This window comes from Podarcis filfolensis (assembly GCF_964270895.1).
Source record: "Podarcis filfolensis genome assembly, chromosome: 5".
Classification (NCBI taxonomy): Eukaryota; Metazoa; Chordata; class Lepidosauria; order Squamata; family Lacertidae; genus Podarcis; species Podarcis filfolensis.
This window is the reverse complement of record NC_139608.1, coordinates 48,138,870-48,161,489: the sequence shown is the minus strand read 5'-3', so window position 1 is coordinate 48,161,489 and position 22,620 is coordinate 48,138,870. Positions and strand designations below refer to the sequence as shown.

Here is a 22,620-nt window from a genome sequence, read left to right as displayed (position 1 = left end):
TTAAGGCAATGTAGAAAATATAATAAAACCAGTTAAAAATAGAGCAGAAAATGACAGCAAATAACCTTTTAAAAAACAATACAGTGCTACCTCGGGTTACAGACGCTTCAGGTTACAGACTCCGCTAACCCAGAAATAGTACCTCGGGTTAAGAACTTTGCTTTAGGATGAGAACAGAAATCGCATGGCAGCAGCGGGAGGCCCCATTAGCTAAAGTGGTACCTCAGGTTAAGAACGGACCTCCAGAATGAATTAAGTTCTTAACCCGAGGTACCACTGTATAATACAAAGCAAACATGTTTTACACAAGTTTGTGACGCAGTTGTTAGTGGTGTTGTGTACGGTATGGAGCATCTGCAGAAATGCCTGTACCTCGGATACCGAAGCAGTCTCGCACATTTGAATACCCTTAATCGGTAGTCCTTTCAGCGGATGTCAAGGACACCTATGAACTTGCAGCACTCATTGTCCTTCTATGTTACTGTGTAATCCCAATAAAACTAATGGGATCACTGCGCAGTGCTGGGCTTGGTGCCATCTACTTTGCTAGAAATCCTGTGTAGGTTCTCCAGTGTCTCAAGTCTCAGAAACTGGTTTAAAAAGGGTGTGTGTGTTTTATACTCTTTCTTCTGTTCCCTGGAAAAAAGTGACTTTCAAAGAAAGTGAGGATTGAAAACCTGATAGCGAGTTTGGATGCTCCTGTGAAAAAGCACTCACACCCCTACCTTTAAGAAAGGAAGTGATTTCTGAATATTTGGGAGATTGTTTAGGTATGCAGCAATATAATAGTTTGCAATTACACACAAAGCAACAATATAGTTGTTTTACAAATACTTATCGGACTGGAGGATTAGTGGAATTCTGGTGGCTACTGAGCCACAGTACAGTGAGGGTGTCAGCAGGAAGAAATAATAAAAAAATGCAGCAAGGGAGGATATTATTACAGATATAAAAAAGGAATGCAAATAACTTGTGCCTGATTTTTTGGTTGTTGTTCATTCTTCATTTAGCATATCCAAGAGTTGCTTCGCCAGCAGCAGTTCTTAGAGATATTCCTGGAGGGCACCCGGTCCCGGAGTGGAAAGACATCCTGTGGAAGGGCAGGCCTTTTATCAGTAGTGGTGGACGCTCTGTATTCAAATGCTACTCCAGACATCCTAATCATACCCGTGGGAATATCCTATGATAGAATCATTGAAGGCCACTACAACAGTGAACAGCTGGTAAAAGTGTTTGGAATGCTGTTGTCCGCTCAGCAGATATTTAAATCACTGTCAGTTGTAACCATCTTGGTGATAAAAATGTGTTCTCTTTGGTCAGAAAACAGGGCCTTGGAAACATAAATTGCATGCTGATCTTCGCAAATACTTATTTGTAGCTAGTCGAGATACAAGGGAAAAAGACATCTGAATAATGATTTTCATAAACAGCATTTGAAATATCCAAATAGATGTCTGGCTTAGAGGAAATGGCCCAAGTGACCACAATGCTTTTTACGATGCTTGAGCTGTTGCCCAGATTTATTTCTGAGCATACTTAGGTGGCTTGGATTTATGAACTTGTTTAACATTAAGTAGCTTTTAGATGCAATTGTTGAACTGCCTTGCTCTCCCGATGTTTCACAGGGGAAGCCCAAGAAGAACGAAAGCCTTTGGAGCGTGGCCAGAGGAGTCTTCCGAATGCTGCGGAAGAATTACGGCTGTGTTAGGGTAGATTTTGCTCAACCGTTTTCTCTGAAAGTAAGTTCATATAATATGAACATAATTTCTTATTGCAGGGCAACACCTATGGTGATAAAATATTCTTAAGACTATATGTCACTAGGCAAGAAAGAAAAATTGGACTTCATGTGAACTTCTGTTCTGTCTTAGTCAGCCTGGCCCAGTGGTCTGTTCAGCTGTGGTTCCTGGTCCATTCAACGATACCTGTCCTGTTTTCTTGCATACCTTGTTGGTTCCTTCTTCCAGAGTTACCTGTGGATGTATTTTCCCACATCACCCCTTTCTTACTCATACTGTTTCATTGCGCTTTGGTATCTGACCATAAAGTTGCTTCAATGGAGCAGTTTTACTGACCCACAGATTGAAGCTATCTCTCAGTGTGGGGAAGAGAAATGATTGCTTGCCTCCTGATTTCAGAAGAGCTTAAGTCTTCTTACCTATGAGCACAGGAGAACTCATTTCTCTCCATCACTAGGACAGAATGGAAACTCGTGACCAGTCCAATTTTATACTTGAAAGTTTGTCAGGATATATAGCAGGCAGTTTGTAATTTCACAAGGTGGGAGGGGGGGAATGCATGCATAGGATCTAAAATTGTTGAGTTGTTTTGATTGTCACACCCCTACCACAGATTCCATCATAGTGTAATTGTTAGAAGTTTTTAATAGCAATAAAGCTGCTGAAGAATGCAGAGATAAATCTTTGATTCTACAGTTAAAATATAATTCACTTACAGCTGAAGGATAACAGCACTTAAGATGCACCAACTCTAATAGTACAGAAGAAGATGTGAAAAAAGGGTGCTAATATTACCAGTTCTGCACATCTCGTGTTGTAGTCTTTAGCTAGTTTCCAAAAGAGATTCCACAGAAGCCGTTGGTCTTACTTCTCCGCTTCGAGCCATAAACCAATTTGTGTGCGTTATTGAATTGTACAAATATAATGGCGGATTGGATTTCCAGGGGGCTAAAAATAAACAAATTAGAATTCTTAAGTAAAAGGAAATCAATGGGATGCCAGTCAGGCCATCGTGTAATTTTGCTGCCTGAGAAATGTTGGCTCCCCAAGGAATGTGGTATGAGCTAAGAAAAAAGTTGCTTCTTGTCACTTTTTCAGCTGATGGAAATATGCAGGGCACTTCTAATTAAGTTTTATTGCAGCGGTGTTCCTGACAGGTAGCTTTGTATGCATAATTTAGCAAGCCAGTAGAACATAATCCCCTTCTGTGTTCAGAAATTCGAAATAAGTGCATATTGCTTTAATTCCAGTACCTCCTATCATTTACACAGGGATAGCTTCAGGATTTATTTCCTTAATGAGTTCATAAATAAGTCAATTTCACTGACATAGCAAGGTCTCATATCCTATAATATTAATTACCAGTGGCATATATTTATTCTTCTCTATTCTTTATTCATATACAGGTGTTCTCATAACTTCTTCACTTTAGAAAGCCTTAATTCTATCACAACTCCTACATGCCTAAAATTGGCTTTATCAGCACACCCAGCAAGCTATACATATGTTTCAACCTGTGTGTAGTTAGATATAATGGGTGTTATCCAATGAAGTCCTTCCACTAGCACAAGGGTTTCTTCTTATGCAACAGAACTTCCCTTCCCTCTCCTCTGCCTGCGCATCCTTGTGCTCTCCCCAAATCTGTTCTTGAGGACTGGCTGAAACCCCAGAACAGATTCAGAGGGACACAGGGGAAGGACAGGGAGGGGAAGTTCTGTTGCAAAGCCCAAAAGTCCTTGCACTAGCAAAACTTATGAAGATACTGCCCAGTATCATATTATATTTGAAAATACTTAGTTGTACAGGTGATAGGCTTTGTAACTATTGCTTCACATCCATGTCCGCTTTTCTTGGATTTTCTTGTCTTTTTGCAGTTTGCTTGCCTTTCAGTGTAACCTGTAAAATTTTATACGGTAGCCTCTTCTTATAGCAGCCCCAGGCCCCAAATCTTAAGACTCTGCCTTTGATCACTTTCAGATATGTTCCACTCCCAGTTCTGTATCTCTGTTTTCATCCTTGGTGGGTTTAATATATTTTGCAGAAGGGTTATGGCTAGCATGTCAGTCAATTGACTTGTTAAATATTGTCAATTAACCAGTTAGTTTACTGCCTGTTATTTGACTGTGGTCAGATTCTCCATGAAGCCAAAGATGCCACAGTCTGGGTGGCTTCACTACTTTTAATTGTAGCGTCATTTGCTAGCAGGGACAGGACTGAGGGCAGTGTTCCCCCTTGTATTTCAGTGATTGGGTACAAAGATTTCCCAGCTAGCCACCAGCTGTAACTACAGGCTTCTCTGATCAGAAATGGGAACTTTAGCAGCCATTAGTAGCAAACCTCTTTGCCTTGGACTGCTCACAACTCAGTCTCGCTTGCTGCAGGAACCAGGAAATGCCCCTTTGCCCCGTCAGCTCTGCAAAGATCCTGTGGCAGATTGGACTCGGATCTGGAAACTGTTTAACTTCTGAAACTGCTTAACGTCTTTAAAAGTTAATCATCATTGTGAAATTAAACTAGGATGTCTATCAAAGCTGTTGATGTTTAAAGTGTGCAAACTTGCAATAAAGGTTAATGCTTTAGAAATATTTGACAGTGTTTTCACCAATACTTCAAATGCCCAAGACTTAGATGAAGCTATGGAGCCTTATCTGGAATAAGATTATATTGTCTTGAATGTGTATCTTCATGGTGCAGTGCATGCAATGTTGTGAGAACAAATCTAAATAAGCTATTTAGTAAAGGCAGCAATAATAGAGGCATTTTGGTTGTTAGAAACTGTGTTTACATACATAGTGACAGAACCACTAATAGAAAACAGAACTGTAGTTCTGTTACCACAGATGTGGATCACCCTAGCATTTCTCTTCCATCTTTTCAAAGAAGTGTGGTTTTGATGTGTGCAGAGCCAGTGTGGTGTAGTGGTTAAGAGTGATAGACTCGTAATCTGGTGAACCGGGTTCGCGTCTCCGCTCCTCCACATGCAGCTGCTGGGTGACCTTGGGCTAATCACATTTCTCTGAAGTCTCTCAGCCCCACTCACCTCACAGAGTGTTTGCTGTGGGGGAGGAAGGGAAAGGAGAATGTTAGCTGCTTTGAGACTCCTTCGGGTAGTGATAAAGCGGGATATCAAATCCAAACTCTTCTTCTCTTCTTAATACAAACATAATTATCATTTGGAGCATCTTCACTACTATCATTCCACTGGGTGTCCTTTTATTACCATGTTATTGTGCTTTATCATATCACCATGTTGTTTCTCATCAACCTTTTAATCAGCACAGTAATGCCTCAGGGCTACTCATACTGTTTAGAATATTCATGCAATATTACTTAAAGACCACTAATTTTAAATATATTTTTTAAAAAATAGGTTGCCTTTCTTATGGCTGTCATTTTAGCACCTTCCTCCTCCTCCTCCTGCTTTTAGCCACCTACAGATTTATTCCCAAACACTTCCTATCATATTTGAACTTTACTTTAAGGAGTCTTTATTTTTTTTAAAAAATCTCATAATTGTACTTAAATGTTTAGTGCTAATGACATTGATTTTTTAAAAGATTTCTTTCCCCTCCAAAAAATTGTGTACTCAGGTGAACTGTCCCGCCGGTTACTTGTGTTTATTAATGTAGATAGAACATAGGTAAGCATGTCCACCCAAAAATTGTTACATCCCTCAAAGTGTGTAAACGTCAATTTCAATTCTGCTTATAGCACTGAGTAGTTAATGCTAAGGACATCACAGAGGACCAAAGTATATTGCAGAAATGTTGCAGCTTCAGCATCTGTTTCCTTGAAATCTTAAATACGTTTTCTTTATCCTACTTTTCAAAGCTACTTTCAGTGGTGAGTAAGATGGCTGTTGGAATGCTACATTTTCCCGGGAGAAATACATGAATAACCTTGTGTATTTGCAGGAATATTTGGATGGCCAAAGCCAGAAACCTATGCCTGTGCCTATCCCTCTTTCCCTGGAGCAAACTCTCTTACCAGCTGTACTCCCTTCAAGGTAGGACTGAGCTGCGGAGTTTGAGCAGCACTGAACAAGTTTCTATCAGCCAATGATTCTGAGTCTTTGAAATGTTCTCTTGTAGGCTTTGTTGAACTGTAGCAGGTTGAATTTAAACAAATATTATCACAAGATCATAGTGGCCTGGTTCACGTGTCCTGCTAAGCCTGGCTTAGCAAATGCTAAGGCTTACTGCAAACAAACCACAAGTTGTCCCACAGGCAATCAAACAATGGCTTGTTTCATTAAAGAAGTTTCTTCCCAGCCTACCACTTTCTTGAGTGCCTCTGTGGAGAACTAGTACTGTCATCAGTGCATCCCTTTGCCATTGCCTGCCTGCACAAACAGAGCAGGAGATCTCAGAGCTCTTTGGTAAATCAACAGCAGCTGAGCCATACCAGCTCCCCTTCCTTTCCCCTACTTAAAGGAACGCCAAGTGTTGATGTTGTAAAGCTCCTTAATCATTTGTGCGCAGGGTTCTGCTGAGAGAGTTTCTTCTCCTCCTATACTCAACACTGGAGCTGGTGTAGTAATTTCCGTCCCTTAAGAGTCAATGGAAGGAATGTTTTTAAAGGGAAAAAGGCATAGAAAGCCTCCATCATCACCTGCTTTGGCCACAGCTAGTCAGCAGGGTTTGGGATGTGGAATCTCCCACCACCACTGGAATGCTCCTTGCAGTGTTAATCCCTAGAATGTCTACTTAGAAGAAAGCCCTGTGGAGTTCATTCGGGCTTTTCCCCAGATAAGTGGGCATAGGATTGCAGGCTTGGGTTTTAGCCCATTAGTGACTGGACTTCAGCTTGTGCAACTTGAGTTCCTGTCCCGCATGCTGTCCAAAATCTGTACTGGGTATTTCTCCAGTCCCCCGGAGCAGTTCGGGAAGCGTGAGAGGAAAGGGAGAAGTACAGTTGCACAAGAGGAAGCCTTTGCACTAATGAGATGATTTTGTTGGAAGCAATTCCAAGTCATTAATCTTCAGTAATTCATGCCTGTTAGGTACTGGATTATAATAGGCAAAGTTGATGGACTGAAAGCTTCTTTCTTGGTTTTTTGCAGCACCTGTTGCAAAAATACACTCGTGTATTAAAAGACGACAAGCTTGTGCAGACTTGCTGATATGAGAGAAAAGATGTGTATAAATAAATTTTGGTGCGTAGCTGTCATCCCACCCTTAATGTTGCATCATGATGCCTTTGAGTTGTGATACAATCTTGGAGCTGCTGTAAGAGTCTAGAATGTCTCTAGGCTAACATGCAATGGCTTGTAGAAAGATTCACCTGTGTGTGAGAGAGAGAACTGGGAGAGCACAGGTGACAGACAGTAGTGGTTTGTTTTTACACATTGATGCTTCTTGGAGCCTAAAGCAGCTTTCAGGTAGTCTTACAGGTGCCTCCCTTCTAAGCATCTTACAAACATGATCTTAAGCGGTCAAATAGTATGAGGAATTGTAGCCTACACTCAAATACACAAGACATCATTACTGAAATATTTTTGTGCTTTAAGCCTACGAGATGTAATAATTTATCTTAGAACTGTAAGCCTAAATCATCTTTGTATGTTTACTTTCTTTAGACCTAATTATGTGGTAGAAGAAGGTACAGGAGCTGCACTTCCTGATTCCAGGGATTTATCCTGTGAACCATTGAGAAGACAGTTAATCGCTAACTTGGCAGAGCACGTAATGTTCAGTAAGTAGCTGTTAAAATTCAGATATGACTCTCTGCTTCCATTATGCTTTTATATATAGCAGGGCATTCCTCTTTCAGAACCCTGTGCCCTTGTTATCATTAAAAAAAAATACATTTTATCTTTTTCTCCGTTTTGAAGGGTCTTATTTTGAATGGGCCTCTTAGTAAGGTTTTTATTTCAACTGCTAGTCCTGAGGCAAGTAGTGACTTCCTTTTGCTATGGTGGTTTATTTTCGTCTTTTGCACCTGCAATACTTTAATATAGGAAGCAACCCAGGTGTTGTGGGAACACCACATCTGAATTACTTGTGAATGGGTAATGTGTAAATAGAGTAGCCCTGAAGATAATTATCTACTTCAGATACCTTAAAAAAAGAAAAGAAATTGAGTGCATGCATGCATTGCAACCCTGTACAGGTATACTCAGATCCATTCAGTTAAGTGGGGCTCACTGCCAGGTAAGTGGGTATAGGATTGTAGCCTAGGTAACCAGAGTTGTTAAAAAAACAAACACCTTAGTTCTGCCTGATGTCTATCAGTGCTGGAAAAAGAAAAATTATACAAATGTCCACAGTGAAGTTTATACCAGTGTGGAAAGGAGCTGTCAGGAGAGCCAATTGTATATAGCAGGGTTGGGGAGCCTGTGACATAGCCTTTTGCCTAATTTCATTTGGTAAGAAGAGGAAAAATGGAGGGTGGGGTGGAGTTGAAAAAAGAACTAGAGGAAGAGGAATTGAGAAAAGCCCTCTGCAAGTGATTGGTTCAGGCCTGGCAAGAGCAACGGGTCCCTTTTCTGGCACCCCACTGGAAGGGTGGGGGGCATAGAGTATGAGAGAGAGAGGGAGGGGAGTGGTCCCTTCTCTTCTGGCCCTGCCTACCTCCAGCAGATTAGCTTTGAGGGAATGCAGCCCAAAGAAAATGCTGCCTGCTCCTAGCTTTGAAACATTTAAGTCACAGTTGAAGTTCAGTTGGCTTTCTTTCTGACCAGTCTTGTGCACTGTGCTGTCGAATATGTGAAGATTTTCCGATATAAAATCACAAAAGATTGCTGTTCGTGGTTCATTGACAGCTATCATTTTTGTTCCAAGTTGCCTTCTACGCACTTCAGTTGCATGACAAAAGTGCCTGCATAGCTTTATTTTGTTTTGTTTGCTTTTAGCTGCTAACAAGTCATGTGCTGTGATGTCAACACACATTGTTGCCTGTTTGCTGCTCTACCGACACAGGCAGGTAAGGTTGCTGTGCTTCTGCATCTCTGAACATCTCTCTTGACGACAGCTTTTAAATGTCAGGGATGCTTAGCATATCCTGTATCCTTGTAATCCACGTTGTATCCTGCTCACCTCTAGGGTTGGAGGTGTCAAAACATTCGCCCGAGTCCTATGCAAACTGGCCAGTTAGTTAGGCTGTGGATCCCATTCTGTTGTTGTTGTTGTTTGAATGTTCTGAATTGGTCATAGTCATCTCATGAAGATCAAACTTGTTAGTAGTTACTGGAGGCCAGCATTATGTCAGCAGCACTATGTGCACAGGTTCATTTCTAGATCCTCGTGCATTTAATGCAAAGGTCTGCAGGGGTTTCTAAACCTGAAGTTTCTAAATCTTCCACAGAATTTGTTTAGAACTCCCCCTGTAGACCTTTTCTACAATGACGGAGGGGCTTTCAAGTGCATCCTGTCCCAATCCACAACTTTAGCCCTCAGAGCTTAAGTATCCTGTAAAAAGGTAAAGGTGAAGGACCCCTGACAGTTAAGTCCAGTTGCGAATGACTCTGGGGTTGCAGCACTCATCTTGCTTTACTGGCCGAGGAAGCCGGCGTTTGTCCGCAGATAGTTTTTTTCCAGGTCATGTGGCCAGCATGACTAAGCCACTTCTGGCGAAACCGGTGCAGCGCACGGAAACGCCATTTACCTTCCTGCCGGAACGGTACCTATTAATCTACTTGCACTTTGATGTGCTTTCGAACTGCTAGGTTGACAGGAGCAGGGACCGAGCAACAGGAGCTCACCCCATCGTGGGGATTCGAACTGCCGACCTTCCAGTTGGCAAGCCCTAGGCTCAGTGGTTTAGACCACAGCGCCACCCTACTGTTAAATTTTGTACTACTCTAATTTCTTTCACTTCTTATCCTGTCTTGCATAGTATAACATGTAGTCTGCTCATCCTACCTTTCCCATAGACATTGTGAGGGAGAATGCAATGCATATTCAGGGGCAATAACTGTGTGTTTAGGTGACCCAGTGGAAAGGAGCAATTCTCATAGGAGAAAATGCTATTTGAATAGTTTAAGATTATGCAAAAGGTCAGCTTGCTGGCATTTGTAACAATGGCTCAGATATTTAAGGCTAACAAGTGAATGTTACTTCTGTGGAGGCCATTACAAAAATGACGAGTTGCTCATGACCGGGGTGGAACACGCCATATTGGTTCAGGGCAGTGGTTCTTATGCATTTCAGAAGGTGTATTCATTGGTGCTGTGGAATCCGTCTGTAACTTCTTCATTAAGCATTGTTGCTGCAGTGTTTCTTGGAAATTACTTTAAGCCAGGTGTGAAGAACCTTTGGCCTGCCAGATGTTGCTGTGCTACAGCTCCAATCATCACTAGGCCAAATGTTCCCCACTCCTGCTCTATGCAGCCTTAAATGTTTCTTTAACATGGTGACACAGACTGGGTGTGACTGTAAGACTCAGTTTCTTGTAGTAAATATGTGACCAAAAATTAAAATAAAAAATGAAAATGAAAAATGAAGTATATGCTAGAATTGAGTCCAGTTCATATATAATGTTGAGCTGAGAACTATTTTGATGTTTTATTTATATTTATGATATGGATATGATAGCAGAATAGACTAGCCCAGCCTAAATTAGCTGAAAAGGGTTTGGAAACATCTCAAAGGGCCTAGACCAGGGCTCACTGATACCTTGTCACTCATAAAGGCTGTCACTGGTGCCTCTGGGCAGATGTGCCAGACTCTAGCCCTCCCTGAAAGAAAGTTGTAGAGTGGGTGTCTCCTTAGAGATTTCTGTAAAATGAGAGTGTGGTGTTGCCACTTTGTGTATATTTTTCCTGGCACTGAGGAATGCTCCCTGCTGCTATTACACAGCAAAAGTGTGTATGCACAGTGTGTATGCACAAAATCAGTATTGTGTGATCTCCACAGTCAGGAGCAGGAGAACACAGCTGATTTCCGATGGTAAGCATAAGGTTCTCTGGGAAGATTGTGTTTCTAACTATGTGTTACACCTGCCCTTCTATTCGAAGCATTTTGTGTGGTGCCACAACCTCCCACTAGCAACTATTTTGTGACTGGATCCCCCAGCACACTCTCAAAATTTGAAATGTGCTCCCAAGTCCATAAAGGTTGGGGACACCCAACCTTCCAACCTGGAAGGTTGGATCCAATTAGTAATTCAAATACACAGATTTTGAAAACTGGAGGTATAGATAATGGAGTTTTCCATATTCTTAAAAGGTATTTTATAAAAAAGATGTACTGTCTTGGATCTTTTGGTTGATTTTCTGCAGGGAATTGATCTTTCCAAGCTGGTGGAAGATTTTTTTTCCATGAAGGAGGAGGTTCTGGCTCGGGACTATGACTTGGGATTTTCCGGGAATTCTGAAGATGTTGTCATGCATGCTATCCATTTGTTGGGGAACTGTATAACTATCACAAACACCAGCCGAAACAACGAGTTCTTCATCACACCCAGCACATCCATTCCTACTGTTTTTGAACTCAACTTCTACAGCAACGGGGTACTGCATGTCTTCTTCAAAGAAGCCATTGTTGGTATGTTCCAAAGCCGAACTAAGAAATTATGAGTTCTGCACTTGATAGAGCAATGCCAACATTTCATATACTGTAGTGATTGCTGCTGCAAGGATTATTGATCTAGCTGTCATTTGAAAGGCAGTGTAGTGTCTTCTCAAGGCAGTGAATAATTTTAAAGGTGTGGATAGCACATTTTCTTCCTAGTTTCCTTCCCTCTTCTGCACATTGTCCTGATTTCAAAATCTATTGTATTTTGATCTTACTTTGCAAGAATTGTTTGATTTTTTTATTGAAAAATTACCATTTTACTAATTGTTTGATTTTGAGTTGATTTGTTTTTAAAGGTAGCTGTTTATGTGTTTTTTCTTTTCACTTCAGCTTGTAGTCTCCATGCTATACAGAATAAAAGGCACAGAAATGGCATCAACGGAATCCCACCAAACATGATCAGTCAGGAACAACTGGTCCGAAAAGCTGCCAGCTTGTGTTACTTGCTTTCCAATGAAGGCACTATTGCACTGGTAGGTTTGGGGTGTAGGAGTGTGTGTGTGTGTGTGTGTGTGTGTTAGAAACCAAGTGCTTTGCTGCTACTGCCACATATTGTTTATACTGTGTTAAGGTGTTCAGCGGCAATTAGAGGTACAGTGGTACCTCGGGTTAAGTACTTAATTCGTTCCAGAGGTCCGTTCTTAACCTGAAACTGTTCTTAACCTAAAGCATTACTTTAGCTAATGGGGCCTCCTGCTGCCTCCGCGCTGCTGGAGCCCAATTTCTGTTCTTAACCTGAAGCAAAGTTCTTAACCTGAAGCACTATTTCTGGGTTAGCGGAGTGTGTAACCTGAAGCGTATGTAACCTGAAGCGTATGTAACCTAAGGTACCACTGTATATCTGAATTCTGAAAACGCTTTGAAAACCTGAAAGGGAAAATGAAAGCAAGAAAAATCTAAGGCTCCTGATGGTAAACAAAGATAGTTTGACAGGTGTTGCACAAGGAGGCAAGCAGAATTATGAAAACAGCTGCATATGGTGGAATGTATACATTGCTTTTTTTCCTAGAAAGCTGGGGGCTTTCTCACCATGAAGTGCCACACTTTTTAACAACTAAAATAGGTGCCGGTACTGTGTGCCCTTGAGTACCCCCTACCCTCTGAAAAAAAGCCCTGAGTATATACAGTATGTGAAATGTTAAGCTGAATGCATAGGATGGAAGAAACTGGGAAGTGCAGTATGGAAAAAAATAGGAGATTGCATTAACAGTGAACTCGTGTATTTGATGAACGATATACTTGTTTGGGGGTAAAAAGTGGCAAGGAATGAGGACTTGAGAATAAAGACTGTGTTTGGGTTAGAATGGATATCATAGCACCATTTTATTGTTGTCGTGGCTTTGATTCCATGAAATAGGAAAATGCCAGAGAAAATATAAAAGCAAGACAGTCCTTGTAAAAAATATCCACAACTCCCCCACCCCAGCTCCCTCACCTCTTAATTATTTGGGGTACTTGGAGAGCTTGGGGTAAAAGAGGGAGAGAGAACTTTTCTAGAAATAGAAATAGAAGGGTCACCCAAGTCCTGCTTTCCACAGGCAAGCAAGTGACGATTTGGAACAGGGCAGTTAATGCCAGGGGCAGGGAGGGGGAAGATAGGATGGATGAGCTTCTGTGAATGATTAACCTGGCTTGTTCTCCTTAGCCCTGCCAGCTGTTATGCCATGTGTGTCATGAAGCAATTGAACAGTTCATACAGTATGGCATTCTTTTGGTAGCGGAGGTAAGTTGCTGATGGTTCGCTTTATTCCAATAGTTAATATCCTGCCTCTTGTCTCTGAGGACTGATAACACAGAAGGAGGCAGCCTAGTGTTCCTGCACACCTAATTTTAGCATCCTAAGCAGCTTGCTGGACCAAGGCCACAGTTAAACAGATCCTAATGTCACATCTTCCTGAGTATTTATTGATTTTTCAACTTGGAATACAAAAAGGGGGGGGGGAGGTTTTACACACCCATGTATGCACAGAGTGCTTTTTAACTTAAATTTATTTTTAGTTCAGGGCCCAGGCAGCCATTAATGGAACCTAATGGGGAAGTCAAGTGAATTTTCAAATCCTTCAGTGGGGTGGGTGAATCTTCAGTTTCAGATCTTAATCAGGATTTGAGGGGGGCGGGAAATAAGCTTTTTAACCAATATAATTCAGTGCAAACGTGTAACACCATCATCATCACCATCATTTATTACAATTTATATCCTACCTCCCTTCATCTCAATTTAGAACTCTTTTGGGGAAGTAGTTCTATAAAAGTACTAGTAATGGTTCTCACTATTTTTTAAAAGCAAAAGTCAGAATCAATCTTAATATTAGAATATGTTCTTCTCAACCTTGACATATGTCAGCAATGAAATTAGGCTGCAGTTCTTGCTCCCTGAAAGCCTCATTGTATGTAATGGGACCTCTTTCTGAGCAGATATGCACAGGATCACATTGTTAGTGGGTCGTCATCCCCCCTCCCCCCGGAGAAAATTGTTAAATGTGTCTTGTTACCTTTCGGTTTGGGTCAGAATCCTATCAAATCATTAGCCTGATTCACTTCATTTACGTTTCACACTGATTCTTTTCCTCTTATTGTGTGGCATTGCCTTATTATAGAATGTTCTTATTTTTTCATTATGGTAGCTTTGTTAATTTTCATTGCAAATGTTTTCATCAATGTCTTGTAATCTAACATTTGGCCCTCTAGAAGGCACTGTTCCCTTTGGTATTGGTTCATAGTTTTTCCCTTTCTGTTTTACTAACTGCGTTTGTATGTCTGTATCTGTGTGTGGGAAATCTTGAGAAAAATGGGGGAAGTGTTATAATATATTTTGTTCTGTTATTTGTTATGATTAGTGGGGAAAATTATATTCTCTTTTGTTGTGATTAGTTCACTTGTTATACTACGAGATATTTACTTTTGGGCTTTTAAAAGTGATATAAGATCATTGAGGTCTGCTACGTATACTGTTTCTAACACCAGACAATGTACCTTAATGTGCTACAGAATATCTTAAAACTTACCAAAGATAGCATATCGGGAAGTGGCTGACTAGATTTTGAAGAGGTGATTGCATTTTGCTCCATTAAAACAGAGGCTGATTTTAATCATAATAATCCAGTGTTGTATGAATGGAACAGACTTCCAATTGCACAACAGAATTATACTTTCCCGGTGTCTTGACTTCTCAAAAATGAGGGCAACTTATTCATTTTATAAATGTGTTCAATTGTCTTTTCTTTAATAAATCAGACAAATGGGGGGGAGGGATTATACTTTCCTTTGCCTCATGTACACCCCTAAAATCTGCTCCAGAGATTACCTCCAATCCTCTGCAGTGAATTCTGAGAGTGTGCAAGAGAGGGGAAGATTAAATCCCATGGTGCAAGCTGAACTCTGTTCCACTGGCATACAGAAAGTACAGTTGTGCCTTGGTTTTCGAGTGTCTTGGAAGCTAAACGTTTCAGTTTTCGAATGCCAAAAACGCAGAAGTAATTGTTTCAGTTTTCAAACGCTTTTCGAATGTCGAACAGTCTTCTGGAACAGATTACATTCGACAACTGAGGTACCACTGTATTGAATACAACTCATGCTTGCATGTGTTTCTGTTATGTGGGAATGGCCATTTCATTGTGATAGACTTTTATTTATTTTGCCAATGTAAACAATAGAAAATGAATGCAGAGATCAACTTACTGGTAGATTCATTTAGGTGTTGTTTTTTGTGTATGTGCTACAAGTCTGAACATACATTCATGAAAATGACAATTTATGTCAGGTCTTTGGGCTCATGCATTCTATATATTTGTGGTACTGTTCCTCTTTACTAAATGATTAATATTCTGCAAAAAAGGTCCATCAAAGGCAGCTAAATTTAGATAAATTTAGCAAACTAGAAAAACCAAATAAGCAGTTTAGCTAAAACCAGTAGAAGCAACAAGAGGAGAGATATCTCTTCTACACTCTGAGGGCTCCTAAATGCCCTTTGAAGCAGCACACCCGTTGCTTGTTGCAGGGAAACGAGAATGCTTCCTCCCCGAGGCAATATTATGAACGTCATTGCTCGTAGTATTTTAGTGCTTACTCAGTGGTTAAATTCTCCAGAGTTCCTTTGGGTCTGATACAGAAGTCTCTGGGAGCTGTAATATTCAAAGTTGTGTGGACTTGCTTTTGTGAAAACTATTGTTAAGGGAATTACTTTGAAGACTGTTGCTTTGGGCATCTTTTTTGGAAATTGAGATCGCTTTATAGGGGAAATAAAGGCTTGCCTTCCCTTTGCTCCTTTGCCACTGTATGGGCTCTAAAAATCCACACAGTAGCTGCTCCAGGGCCACCAAAGCGAAAAAATGGTTAAAATGCAGTAGTTTTGGTGGGTGCCTGATGCTTACTGCTTTGCATTCGTCTGTTAAGCAGGATGAGCAGGAGGATATTAGTCCTAGCCTTGCAGAGCAGCATTGGGAAAAGAAACTCCCAGAGCCGTTATCTTGGAGGAGTGACGGGGAGGATGAAGACAGTGACTTTGGCGAAGAACAACGAGATTGCTACTTGAAGGTACTGCATAGGCCGTAAGGGAACATACTGTTCTGAAGTGCTTCATATTCATAGCTGCGCTGCACAGAATGAATGAGGGAGCTTGAAACTCAGGCTTTGAAAAGGACCTAGCGGATTTATGATGCCATCTGTTTCTGTGGTCTACAGTCCATCATTGGGTTGTTCTGCAGCCGTGTTGAGCTTTTTGGCCTGTTGGGATTTTTCCTACTTCTGCAAGTCCTTTGGGTTCCTCTAACCATCCCTCCGTCTTGTTTCTCAGTGCTTTGTTGTTGTTACATAGCCATCATAATTGAGCACCTCAGTTCACTAAGATGTATATAGAGAATGTGCACCCCTTGATATATTGGTTATGGAATGGGAAATAGATCCATTACAGCTTTGCTGCAATATTGCATAATGCTTCAGTTCTAACGTTGTCAGAACTGGGCAGAGCAGTCCAAACCTATGACATGACCTGCTGTGGAGGGGGTTTGGATGAACGGAAGGTGCCCGTCCTCCCAGCTCTATTGGCAAGGAAGCCCCACCTACAAGAAATGCCCCAGTGCAGACAGAAGCCACCACTGGAAAACCCGAAACAGAGCAGGGCTGGCAAAGACCTGCTGGCTCTTGAGCGGGCTCTGCTGTTATTGCAGCCATTGCTTCTCTTGCCACCTCCTGCCTGGGCTGGTGCGAGAGACGGGACTGGATGTTGGTAGCTTGAGTGACATTTATTTTTCCTTTCCTTTCTTACCTCGCACAGGTGAGCCAGTCTCAGGAGCACCAGCAGTATATCACCTTCCTTCAGAAGCTACTAGGACCATTACTGGAGGCGTACAGTTCTGCTGCCATCTTCATACATAACTTCAACGGTCCTGTCAGGGAATCGGAATATCTTCAAAAATTACACAGATACTTAATAACACGAACAGAAAAGAACGTTGCAGTATATGGTATGTCAAACGGCTGCTTTCTGTGGAGCAGCCTTTCCTGTCTTTCAATATATTCTTATCAAAGTTTCCTGTATTCAGCCTGATATGTGTTTATCTGCCTGCCTTTCCATGTTTACAGCTGAGAGTGCCACCTATTGCCTTGCAAAAAACGCAGTGAAAGTCTTTAAGGACATGGGGGTAAGTGTTAACGTTAGCTTCAGGTGCCTTACAGCGCAACTAAACTTACGTATTCCTGTTAATGAGACTTCCTTCAATCTGTGTATCGAGGGTTGTAATCTTAGTCCTTAAAAATGGACAATGTGATGTGATATCGTAATTTAACCTTTATCTATGCTAAAGGGCTGCACTAAGGCTCAAGAGATTAGCCCATTATATCCAAAGTGTATTATCCCAATGTTCCCTGTGGTATAAGAAAGGTGCATGATGTTAAACATAACTGAACATGAACAGTAGTACTAACTTCCTTGCTTGAGGAAAGTCTGTGCCCTATGCAAAAGGGTATGTGTAAAAAGAGAACCCCTATAATATTTTATTTTTTCATTAAATATTTTATTTTTTAAATATCTACAACTGAGTCCTACAACAATCAAACTACACATCTCTACAGATGTGCACATCCCCTTGTACACCTTTCAAACATTGAATTTCTTCTTCCTTTGCCATATCAATCATGCTTTTGAAGTGCTACCCTTTTACTCATTTAGAAAAATGCTTCTGTGGACCTATTTGAAAATGAAAGTTTGACCTTCACAGCCTCTTCCTGCATTTCCCACTTGTTGCTATTACCCAAATACCGTAACATTCTCCAGTGATATTCTATCTAGATGCCTGGTGATAGCTACTGTCTCTGCCTCAGGAAGAGTACTCTTGCCTGCTACACACCTTGCTACATTAATATAAAAACTGAGCAGCTACTTTCTAATATCATCAGCACAAGAGTAAAGCATCTCATTTGAGGATCTAATTATTGCAGTCCTGCATAAATATAAATCTACCCCCTGCAATCCTCTCTCCAACCCACAAAAAGTGTGTGTGGGTCATGGTGGGGAGATGGCAAGAATGTGTCATGTTCTAGATTGGTGTCCACATGTGTCCCAGGTTAGTGTGACATGCATTGTTAGAGACATGTGCCAGCCTGCTACTCACCTATGAAGGGGTTCTGAGAAGAATGTGAATCAGTCCTGAAAATCTTAATGACTGGGCCACTCTGGACTTAAGAAAACACGCAGACATGTTTTGAGTTCCTTTGGACGCTGTTGGTTTTCAACGTGGTTGAGTAGACTAGTGTGCTGTTCTGGAGTCTCTAATATTTAGAACGCTCCAACAAAAAGCAGTTTTGGTGCCACATTTTGTTCCAGACAAATCACACAAATCACAGTCATAGGCCTTGTCCTTTTTTCTCTCCCCCATATGGACACTCAGCATATTCCTTCTTTCAATGATATTAAACTATCTACCCATTCTATAAATACAAGTTTGTAGTATTGGTATTTATGCCAGGGGTGCAGCCAGCATTACTGGTGGTCAGTGTTGATGGGGTCTGCAGTCAGTTAACAGTTGGAAGGTCATAGGTTTTCCACCCTGCCATAAATATCCAATACTCCACAACTTCTGATGTTGAATTACTCAGGTCTAAGAGCATGACTAACAGAGCTTGCATACAGTACTAGTTTTAAAGATGTGTTGAAGATGGGCTAGATTCAGACGAAGCTCATTCAAACATTTTCGTTGTGGGTGCTTTTTCATTTGCAAGAATCAGTTGCAAGGGCTGTTACAAATGGTGAGGTATGTTTATAGCCTTGCAGATCAGGAAAGTTGTTGCAGCTGATATCTGCCAGCTGTTACACTGTTATTGCAGCAGTGGATTACTTTTCTGAATGGGAAAAGCAGCCCAAGATAACATGGCTGTAGGAGGAACAATTTTGCTGAACAGCTTTGGTGTGAACTTTGCAAATATGTGGCACTGCTGGAAGGTGTTAGTGATGAAACACACTTTTACATTTCCCTTTTAGGTATTTAAGGAGACAAAGCAGAAGAGAGATTCTATTTTGGAGCTGAGCAGCACTTTTCTACCTCATTGTAATCGGCAAAAACTACTAGAATTCATTCTGGGATTTGTTGTACTGTAGAACATTTCGGGTTGACTTTGTCTGCCAGCAAGAAGTTGGTAGACTTGGAGAATGTGACACAAAGCTTTTGCTGCTTCCATAATGTGTATAGTGCCATTTGTGGGTAAGGCTTTATCTGACCCAAACCACTGGAAGACAAGTGCCTTCATACATATGCATGTCTGGAACTACAAGATTTGGTAACCAAGTCAAACACAACATCTTGGATGCAAGAGAAGAGCCATTAATGGGAAAAACACGCAAACACACACACAGACACACACTAGTTTTTACATGTATCCAATGTTACATTTGTTTCAAGACTAATGACTGTGACAAATGCACAAACATATATACCAGCAATCTGTCATTTTAATACATCAGTTCTGAATGTCATTTAAACTCCATGTAATGTGGGAACTTTGCAAAAAGCCTTGTCAACAAGACCTACCCATTGGTCTCATTATTTCAAACTGTGAGAATTTTAGGAGAATTGAATGCAGGTTGTCTTTTTTTCTGTTGGTGGGGGGGGGAGGCGTTTGATGTGTGTTGTTGATTACTATGGCAACACACTAAATAAAATAATACTAACTGCCAGTATCTTATTAAGGATCAGTTGAATAACTACCAATGACACAGTGGCAGAATGAACAAGTATTATTAAGATATATTAATAGAGAAGTTACACGTTAGAATATTAAATATCTGAATCACTAGCATTTTGCACCCAAATTGCAAAAACACTTGACTTTTACTTTGAACCAGAAGGTTTGCATCATTTCGCTACTTGCTAGCATATTGATCTCTAAAATGATTATAGTCTAAGCTCTCTAAATTTCAAAAATAGCACTAAAGTTGTTTCATAAGTTAACTAGCTCATTCCAGTCTTGACTAATTTTGAGTGGGAGAATGAGTCTAGAACATAAAAATCTTGCAAGCATAGGCTATTCAAGCAGATGCATAACATGGGCATGGAGGTCTAAGTTATGCTAGATTCATATTGCAATCCTCTTGGGTAATAGTATAGAAGGCAATGACGTTTCACAGAGTGGATTATCACCAAATTCACTCCTTTGATAAGCAATAAGCATGGCATTTTTATTAAGAGAAATTGGGTATCTTCCCCATTTCTCCTTGTATTACTAACAACACAACAATCCTTTCCTTTTCTCCTTTTCAGTTTAAAGTTGGGAGCTTGATCATGAAAATACCTTTTAGCTGCCAGCTTTAAAAAAAATTTTTTTAAGCATGCCGAAGTGATAACAGCACTGCACATTAACTCCAGCACAGAACTTCTGTGCCGTTTTAGACTGCGTGTTTACTCCACGTTTGTTAAAAGTAATGTTTTCTATAACTCTGTTTATGGTTTAAAACAATTAATGGATCACAATATTTTTGTCAGTATTCCCATGCAATTTCCTGTGAGAGGAACTGCTATGCATGTTTCCCAACAATAAATAGGTGCTTTGAATTTTTTTAAAGATGAATTTCTGAACCAAAGTTGCATCATATCAGTGACAGCAGTGGGCAGCAAATGTGAATAAAGTAGTTTGTTCTTTTACCATTTCCAGTAGAATAGCAGCTGAAATGAAATCCATTTGTTCTAATAAAGCCAACTAGCTACTTAGAGCAATTACATCTCATCCTTGCTAATGTGCACTATTTGTTTAAAACTGAATGTATTCTCCGAGTAGCAATTTTTAAAGATTGTTGATGGCTTCCATTTTAAGGTCAGATAAGTAGGTGCTTGTAAATAAATAACTTTCCCTTGTTTTACCATGCTTCAGTGAACATTTTGGTGTATGCTAGAATGAAGATTGTGTATTTAAATAAATACAACCAAGCAATATATTGCAGATGATGCTTGGCTAATTTTAACGAGAATGTTCTGCCTAATTTTAAAGCAATGAGGGGCTGGGAATTAGTTTGAACACTAGAAAGTAAAATAGCTTGTTGTCACTAATGATAATAACTTACTACATTATTAAAATGTTTCTGGGGGTACAGCAGTGTGCATTTGAGTTGTGTTGGTATGTGCAGTACATTGTAATTGCTGGATGTGAGAGGGTATTTTTCAGCGTAGGCTTCATCAGCAGAGAGACTTTGCATGTGCGGAAATGTCAAGCTGTGAATATTATGCTGGGAGGGGGACGTGGCTATGCACCTACTTGCATGTGGGCTGGTTTTGCTTTTCCGCAAAGGTAAAGCACAAAGCTCTTTTACAATAAAGCTACTAAATAAAATTCTGCCTTTCTGGGGTTTAATCCTACAATCTTTCTTGCTGATAGGTATAAGGCAAGGTTTTTACTTACGTTTTTAAAAGTTAAGATAATCTGATTCTGGATCTGTAATAAAGCTAGTTACATTTTATCGCAAGTACAATTGCAACTTGTACTTAGGGGAGTGTAGCTGTACAAGTTAGTATAAAGACCAACATTCCAACTTACATCACTGGACTCTTGCTTGTTGGCTAATATGTAGAGTTTGTTCTCCGTAGGGAAAGGGTAACATTACCTTTTATAATCCCATATGAATGATTTCTTAAGGATATGCAGCTTTCCTGCCACAGTAACAATTGCATTCTAATGCTTTACATTCTGAAGTGCAACACTTTCATTTTTTTAATCTATTGCCTTGCCTGTACAGATTTTTTTAAAAAAAGTATTTGCATGACATTTTCAGCCATAGAAGGCTTGAGGAGAAGAGTAAAATACTGTAGCTGCTCTATAATTTTGCTTTGTGAAGCCAGGCACTGTCTTGAAGAATGTTAACACATTTCTTTTTCTGTTTAACATTTCCTTCTGTACCTCTTGTAAGAAGCACAGAGCTGCAAAGTAATTTTATTTTAATAAACAGTTTGAAATTGTGTTGTTGTGTTATCACTTAAGAGATTATAAAGAGCACTCCTTGTTCAATCTCTGAAGGTTCTCTCTAAAGCATAGGTTTGCATACTCTCACACCAGTTGTGTCTATTAGGGGGGAAAATCAGTCCCTGTTCAGTGGCTTGTAGACCACTCATTGCTACTCTGCTGCAAGGAAGAATTGACTTAATCTATACTCATCTAAACATGCTATTTTCTTTACTTCAACAGAGGACAGTTGTATTTTTCCAACAATGAAAGCTTGATCTGATTTGTCTTGTGTAGGAACTAAAATCCTACATACTTGAGGGTAGGTTAAGGTTGCAGCTCGTAACAGGGCTTTTGTAAGAGACCCGATGATTCACGATGAGGTGCTGGTTTCAGCTCACCACATGAGAAAAATTCTTAAAAGGGGGAAATTTGTCACCTGTGCACAGGGCTTTGAAAATGCTGCACAACAGCTGATTGATGTCTGCAAACCCCTTTTGGCCTTGCCATGCCTTTACCTATTCCACCCTGATGTCGGGAGGAGGGAAGGTGGGTGTGGCTTGACCAGAACGGCCTTGCGGGTCAAATGGGGACACTTGGTGGGAATAATTAGGCCCATGGGCTGGAGAGAAAATGGTCGTGAATGACTCGTGATTTTCTTGTTCCTTATCAACTGGTTTTGCTTTGGAAGGCTTTGGCTATGCCTGCACCCATCCACTATCCATCACAATAATTCTGGAATGAAAGCTTGGATACAGAATGAAAATTCTATTATTGCGAATGGCTTACGTAAACCCTCCCCCTTTTAATTGACAGTGAGTGCACATTCTCTTCTATGTCAACATCTTGCACTTTCTAAATCTGCTTGCCTGCAAGATGTCAGATAAAGCAACTTATAATCTTTCAGTCTTTGTGTAATTCAGTTTTGTTCTCAGTGATATTTTATT

At 40.5% G+C, this 22,620-nt stretch overlaps 1 protein-coding gene across 2 annotated transcripts in view; it reads left to right on the top strand.

The window, feature by feature from the left end:
* Positions 1-21,690, top strand: part of GPAM (glycerol-3-phosphate acyltransferase, mitochondrial) — a 33,992-nt gene extending 12,302 nt beyond the window's left edge. The window contains exons 10-21 of one of the 2 annotated variants that reach the window (XM_083616558.1): positions 1,011-1,223; positions 1,626-1,739; positions 5,654-5,745; positions 7,318-7,433; positions 8,593-8,663; positions 10,960-11,224; positions 11,585-11,727; positions 12,900-12,977; positions 15,650-15,787; positions 16,527-16,716; positions 16,835-16,893; positions 18,729-21,690. In XM_083616558.1, coding sequence (XP_083472684.1) covers positions 1,011-1,223; positions 1,626-1,739; positions 5,654-5,745; positions 7,318-7,433; positions 8,593-8,663; positions 10,960-11,224; positions 11,585-11,727; positions 12,900-12,977; positions 15,650-15,787; positions 16,527-16,716; positions 16,835-16,893; positions 18,729-18,845 — 1,596 coding nt within the window. In that variant the 3' untranslated portion in view covers positions 18,846-21,690. Of the gene's footprint in view, positions 1-1,010; positions 1,224-1,625; positions 1,740-5,653; positions 5,746-7,317; positions 7,434-8,592; positions 8,664-10,959; positions 11,225-11,584; positions 11,728-12,899; positions 12,978-15,646; positions 15,788-16,526; positions 16,717-16,834; positions 16,894-18,728 lie in introns of both variants that reach the window. The other variant, XM_083616557.1, reaches the window with a different exon arrangement.
* The last annotated feature ends 930 nt before the right edge of the window (positions 21,691-22,620 follow it).